The 7,500-nt window shown below is 41.8% G+C and overlaps 1 protein-coding gene across 1 annotated transcript in view; it reads left to right on the forward strand.

Moving 5' to 3' along the window:
- The window catches only part of LOC143032736 (uncharacterized), a 66,537-nt gene that overhangs the window by 36,726 nt on the left and 22,311 nt on the right, over positions 1-7,500 (forward strand). The window contains exons 2-5 of the mRNA XM_076197678.1: positions 4,165-4,261; positions 5,323-5,523; positions 5,963-6,130; positions 7,206-7,328. Coding sequence (XP_076053793.1) covers positions 4,165-4,261; positions 5,323-5,523; positions 5,963-6,130; positions 7,206-7,328 — 589 coding nt within the window. The remainder of the gene's footprint in view (positions 1-4,164; positions 4,262-5,322; positions 5,524-5,962; positions 6,131-7,205; positions 7,329-7,500) is intronic.

The following is a 7,500-nucleotide window of genomic DNA, read 5'->3' on the forward strand; positions in this document are numbered from 1 at the left end:
AATTTATTATTTATTCTCGCTTTCGCCAGGCAATTTTATTCATCTTTGGGAAACTTTATTCGTGCTTAACTCTTTTGCAATTTTAGTTTTTTATTCTGGTTGTCGCCAGTGAATTTTATTCAGCTGAAGGAAACCCACTTCCGAAGCGAAAGAGTCGAAAGAGCCTTCAGATTCTGCTGTAGTAAACAAAATCTTATATACATTAACCTTTCCCCCCTCCGTTTTTATTTTTGGAAATGCAAATTGTGTACAGAATTTTTTTTATCTAATGTTTGCCTCCTTTCATACTGGATGGCACTTTCCCCTCTGTTCTTCCTGCCGGCTGACGACTTCATTCAGCTGCTTATGCCCTGTTCGAGAACAGAACTTCCGAAAGTGAATGTACAGTTCATTTCTTTTCCACGAAGAAACTTTGTTGGTGTTTAGACCATAGGAGAGTCACTTGCGAAGAAGACACTGTGAAGAACGACTACGCTTCATGTGGACTGTAGATTGTGTTGACACTGGTGCTAGATTGTACCAGACTATGCCAGACTGAAGCAAAGACATGGCACAGACTGTATCAGACTATGCCAGACAGAATCAAAGACACGGCATCTTCCCACAGAAACGGAACAGACCTTACACTGTTGCCGAAGACTAGTTGAGTGTATTGATAGACCCTAATCCCACAAACACCTAGAAATCATAATTGATCTAAACACAACCATCTAGAATTAGCTAGAGCAAACCCCTTTAATGTGACAGATTCATAGGCTGAATAGACTAAACGGTCGCAAGTTGTTCAGTCACTCAGTATACACGGACCCACACAGGCGAGAATCCTCTGGTTCTCGCACTTTCCTCGCCACTCGAACGCTGCACAGACGACTAGACGATTACAGCGGTCCTCAACCTCCTCCCTCAACCCCTCAACCCCACGAAGCGTCCGTCAACTTTGATCCGACTCGACAATCAACTTTTCCGAGAAATGAAGATTTGGATAATTGAAGCGAAATCATCGATACTCCAAATAACTTGGATCCTTCACCTTCTTTCGTTCATCGAACTGAATTTGCTAATGATGCAATTACAAAGGGGGAGAGGGGTGAAAGAGGGAGAGGGGAAGGGGGAGGGGTGAAAGGGGGAGAGGGGAAGGGGGAGGGGTGAAGGGGTGGCAGGGGAAGGGTTCTGTTGGCGACTATAAGGCTCCTTCCCCTCCTCTCCCCCCTTTCCCCCTCAACTACATAAACTTCTACAGAAAATTTCAACTTTCTGTCTCCATTGCTGTCTTCAGTACAATGTAGTCTCAATTTTCTGTCAATATTGCAAGAAGTTAGGTAGTTCGAAACCGCTACAGTCACCACGTGACAGCAGTGAATATTTAATCTTAAAACCCCGAGATACGGCAAAGCCTGTCATGCCCAGTTACCTCACAGTGCATGTGGCAAAAAAAAAAAAAAAAAAAAAATCTCCAATGGTATTTTCCTACTTACCGCTGTGGCGCGTTGGGCTTGGATCTCGCCTCCTAGGTATGAATTTCCAGGTTCGATCCTATACGGCTACCTATAGCTATCTGAACACACTGGGCAAAGGTAATTGCTTCTGCCTAGCGTGCAAAGTCCACACTTTGATATACCTGGAATTAATGACAGACAAAAATGGTCGTCTTAATAATCTTAATATTTTGTTAACAACAACGAAATTCAAAATGTGTAACAGAGTACAAAAACGAGAAGACATAAATGGGATCAAACTCTGTGGAGGCAGGTGCCACCTCTTCCACGCCAAAATGCACTTTATTATTTTTATTCTGGCTACCGCCAGGCTATTTCATTCAGGCGTCTGCTGAATAAACTTCTTCATCTCGGAAGTGATCGAAGGTCCGAAGTTTTCGGATTTTTTTTTTTTTTTTTTTTTGATAAACATAAACGGATGTGTTGTACCATTCCTCTTTCTTAATTGATTTATTTACCTATTCATCTACATATATATATATATATATATATATATATATATATATATTATATATATATATATATATACATATATATATATATATATATATATATATATATGTATTACATATATATATATATATTTTATATATAATATATATATTTGATACATATATAATATATATATATATATATATATATATATATATATATATATATATATTTGCTTATCTATTCATCTTTTAATTTATTTTCTATTTTTATTCTTTAATCTATTTAGTTATCTATTTGCTTATATATGTACTTGCCTATCTGTTTCATCGTCTATTTACTCATGTGAAACAATTTAATTATTGATCAATCAATCAATACCAAAAGAATCACTTTATTAACCTTTTCATTTATTTATTTATTCATCTATCTATTTATTTGTTTAATGATCAACTTGAACATCATTTCTAGATACTAGGTTCTTGTTCTCATCGTAGAGTTATAATTGTTCTTCCAACTGATACAATTCTTAAGTGATTTGATACACGGTGGGACACAATGTTAAAGGAAGCCAACCAGAGACCATTTGTTCCACAAAAGAGCCGGATATAGAAAATGATGTGAGGGAAGGCGGCAGGAACGTAAATATTTTTTAAAGAGAAAATAAATGAATAATTGAATAAATAAATAAACGGATCAGTTAAATTAGAAAAAATTAAGATAAAATAGAAGTAAAATAAAACTAAATAGAATAGAATAAAATGAAATTAAATAAAGTAAAAACCCGGTTTAGGAAAGACCATAAATCATATGTAATTCTATTCATTTTCGCATGTTGCCCTAATCAGGTGACACACACACAGTGACACACACACACACACGCACGCACGCACACACGCGCACGCACACACACACACACACACACACACACACACACACACACACACACACACACACACACACACACACACACACACACACACACACACACACACACACACACACACACACACACCAACCCGTCACATTCTTACCGTATACACACTCCACACCGTGTCTACGCAGGCATAGTAAAAATACTATCACCAGTTAACGACATGGGTACTATTGGCTTTATTTCGATCATCATTACCTCTAAGAATAATGCATCACCATCTAGTGGCTTTATTACTAAAATAATATTGAAATGGCCATTATTACACTTTTTGTACTTTTGCTAGTGATAATACGAGTTGTTTGGTTACCACTCGTATATATTACATTTTTAATATTCATCTTCACCAATCTTTATTTTTCTATTGTAAATATATATTTTTATTTTCATCATGAACACCATTAAATTGATTAGATTTTATTACCGTTACAAATGATGTCAACAAAGCCATCACCGTTTTGTTGTATTACTTTATTGTAACCATAACATAAAAAAATTATGGTCAACCCCCCAAAATATAAGGAAGGTCTGTACATTGAGAAAGAACGCAATGTATATCGACGAAAACTAAACGATCTTCAACGCAAAGATTACCGCTGTCAAATAAAATTATATGAAAATATATAGAAATAACAGTAAATAAATAGTAATAATAACGATAATAATAACGATAAACATGATAATAATAATAATAATAATAATAATAATAATAATAATAATAATAATAATAATAATAATAATAATAATAACGATAATAATAACGATAATAATAACGATAATAATAACGATAATAATAACGATGATAATAATGAAAATAATAATAATAATAATAATAATAATAATATGATGATGATGATAATCATGATAATAATAATGATGATGATTGATGATAGTAATGATAATAATAATATAATAATAATAATAAATAATAATAATAATAATAATAATAATAATAATAATAATAATAACAATAATAATAATAACAATAATAATAATAACAATAATAATAATAATAATAATGATAATAATAATAATAATAATAATAATTATGATGATTGATGATAATGATGATGATGATAATAATAATAATAATAATAATAATAATAATAATAATAATAATAAAACAAAACAACAACAACAAAACAACAACAACAACAATAAATTAATAAACAAATAAATAAATAGATAAACAGAAAAAAAGAAAATCTCACCGCTGGAAAAGCGAGTCCTCCGCTGTGACACCAGACCCTAAACCGTCTTTCCCCTTTTTCTCTTTCTCCGACGCCGCCGCTGCCGCCGCAGGTCGATGCGGGAACTGGTGCCGGCACTCAGCCGCTGCGTCAAGATGGCGCCGCCGCATCACTTCGACTGGGACATCAACGACTGCAATATTCCTAAGGTGAGTCGGAAGCGGCCTACCTCCCTTCCTCCCCTCCCACCTTTTTCCCTTTCTCACCTCTCAATCTTTCCTCCCCTCCTCCCTTCTTCCCCTCCTCCTTTTCCCCCTTCCTCCTTTCCTCTCCTCCCCCTTTTCTCCCTTTCTTCTCTCCTCGCCTTCTCCCTCCCCTCCTCCTTTTTCCCCTCCTCTTTTCCTCTCCTTCCCCCTTTCTCCCTTTCTTCTCTCCTCCCCTTCTCCCCTCCTTCCTTCCTCTTCTCCTCACTTCCTCCACATCTACCTCCCTTCCTTCCTCCTTTCATCCCTTCCCCCCTTTCTCCCTTTCTTCTCTCTTCCCCTTCTCCCACCCTTCCTTCCATCACATCTACCTTCCTTCTCTCCTCCTTCTCTCCCCTCCTCCCTCCTCTTTTCCCCTCCTCCCCTCTTCCCCTTCTCCCTTCCTCACCTCCTCTCCACCTTTCCTCCTCCCCTCCTCCCAGGGCACACTAGATGAAGGACTGTCTTCCTGAGAGTCATGTCCTTGGTTGTGCGCCTTGTCGGTGGAAACCCAAGTACAAAGGATTAAGTTCTTTCTCAATGGTTCTTGTGCAGATTTTTGGTCAATAGGCATGTGGATGTTTTAACTATGATATTAGAAACCTCTCTCTCTCTCTCTCTCTCTCTCTCTCTCTCTCTCTCTCTCTCTCTCTCTCTCTCTCTCTCTCTCTCTCTCTCTCCACTTCACTACACCTTTGACTCTAACTCATCAAAGCAATATCGTCTCCAAGTATAGAAGAGCTAGTTATCGCTAGTTATCCTTCTCTTTCTTTCTTCCTCTTTCTCTCTCTCCCCCTCTCTCTCTCTCTCTCTCTCTCTCTCTCTCTCTCTCTCTCTCTCTCTCTCTCTCTCTCTCTCTCTCTCTCTCTCTCTCTCTCTCTCTCTCTCTCTCTCTCTCTCTCTCTCTCTCTCTCTCTCTCTCTCTCTCTCTCTCTCTCTCTCTCTCTCTCTCCACATCTAAACCATACCCACACCGTGCGCAGTCTCGACCTCGGCCCAAGACGCTTCTTCGTTCTCACCCCCGCCAGGTTTCCGAGTACGACTCGTTCTGCGACTGGACCGACGGCCACTGCCGCTTCGTGTACCCGCCGGGCCTGGAGGAGGCCAAGAGGCACTCCTCGGGCTGGGCCATGCGCAACACCAACAACCACAACGTCAACATCCTGAAGAAGTCTTGCCTCGGGGTGGTCGTCTGCAGCCAAAGGTGCACCATGGACACGGGCATCAAGGTGAGGTTTCGTGGGAAGCAGGGTCAGAAGAGAAGGGATGGGAGGGAGAAAGGAAGGGAGGGAGAAAGGAAGGGAGGAAAGAAGGGAGGAAGGGGGGAAGGAAGGGAGGAAGGAAGGGAGGGAGGAAGGAAGGGAGGGAGGAAGGGGGGAAGGAAGGGAGGAAGGAAGGGAGGGAGGGAGGGAGGACGAAGGGAGGGAGGGAGGGAGGGAGGGAGGGAAAGAGAGAGTGAGAGAGTGAGAAAGAGAGAAAGAGAGTGAGAAAGTGAGTTAGCGAGAGAGAGAGAGAGAGAGAGAGAGAGAGAGAGAGAGAGAGAGAGAGAGAGAGAGAGAGAGAGAGAGAGAGAGAGAGAGTGTATGTGTGTGTGTGTTTTTCTTCAGTAATTACTCCACCATTCAGACAACTCACATCCCTCCACCATCTTCCCCACCACCTGGACAGGTCCACCTGCGACCGGCCATCTGCGACAAGGCCCGCAAGAAGCAGCAGGGGAAGCCGTGCCCCAACAAGTCCTGCTCGGGGAAGCTTGAGGTCCTCCCCTGCCGGGGACACTGCGGCTACCCAGTCACCCACTTCTGGCGCCACACCGAACACGCCATCTTCTTCCAGGTGAGGAACAACAAGAACAAAGAACAAGAACAAGTTCTTGAACATGAACAAGAATGTGAACATTAACGTAAAGGTCAACATGAAGAGGAACATGATGATGAACATGAACATGTACATAAACATGAGCGTGAACATGAACATGAACATCAAAATGAACAAAAACATGAACATGAACGTGAACAAGAACGTGAACAAGAACATGAACTTGAACAAGAACATGAACATGGAAATGAACAAAAAATAACATGAACTTGAACAGAAACATGAACATGAACAAGAACATAAACGTGAACATGAACAAGAACAACCACCGTAACCACCACCATCGGGATCAACACCCCCACCACCACCACCACCACCATCACCACCACCACCACCACCACCACCACCACCACCACCATCAGGATCACGACCACTACCAACACCAACACCACCACCGGCATTACCATCACAATCACCACCACCGCCACCACCACTACCACCACCACCATCGTCATTGGAATCACCACCATCATATATACTATCACCACTACCATCACCACCACAACTCCAACCGCCACCAATACCACCGCAGATGGTACTCTGAATTGGGAATCTCCACAATTCAGATATTCCCTCTATTCGGAAAGAAAACGCATTTCACAAGTACATAAAAATATTTGAACGTGTTTTCATATATACGAAATTTCCTAGATTCTTCCGAATACTGGAAAATTCTGAATATGAGAGAACCACAGTAGAAAGTACAAAGGAACGGGCCCGGATATTTTGACCTGTTCCCACAAATATCCCCGTTTTGTGGAATAATGTTATATGATGCCCTCCTCACCCGTTCAGTGATGGTCACTACAACGCTGACAGTACAGTATGTCACAAACAAGATTTTTTAATTAAAGAAAAATAAAAGATTGGAATCCGATCTTTACCCCCCCCTCCACTCTCCAGAAACTCCGATAGACATTTTTCCCACGTTACTAACCCCCCCTCCCCCCTCCCCCTCTCCCCTCCCCCATTCCTCCACTTCTTTGTCTCTGTGGGGAGCCCGCTACTCACCGACGCCCCTCTCCTTCACCAGGCCAAGGGAGTCCACGACCATCCGCGCCCAGAAGCCAAGAGCACTGCCGAGGCGCGACGGAGTCTGACTGGGCGAGGCGCCCTCGCCCTGCCGGCGCCCCGAAGGAGGCACGGAGACAGTAAGGTAGGTACCGAAGGGCGAGCTGGGGCGAGGAGGGTCAACGACGATGACAGGAAGCGCCTTCTTAGGAGGCCCTCGAGGAGGAGGAGGAGGAGGAGGAGGAGGACGAGGAGGAGAAGGAGGAGGACGAGGAGGAGGAGGAGGGGGAGGAGGATGAAGAGGAGGAGGACGAGGA

This window comes from Oratosquilla oratoria, chromosome 14 (genome assembly GCF_046742065.1).
Source record: "Oratosquilla oratoria isolate Oo_2021 chromosome 14, ASM4674206v1, whole genome shotgun sequence".
Classification (NCBI taxonomy): domain Eukaryota; kingdom Metazoa; phylum Arthropoda; class Malacostraca; order Stomatopoda; family Squillidae; genus Oratosquilla; species Oratosquilla oratoria.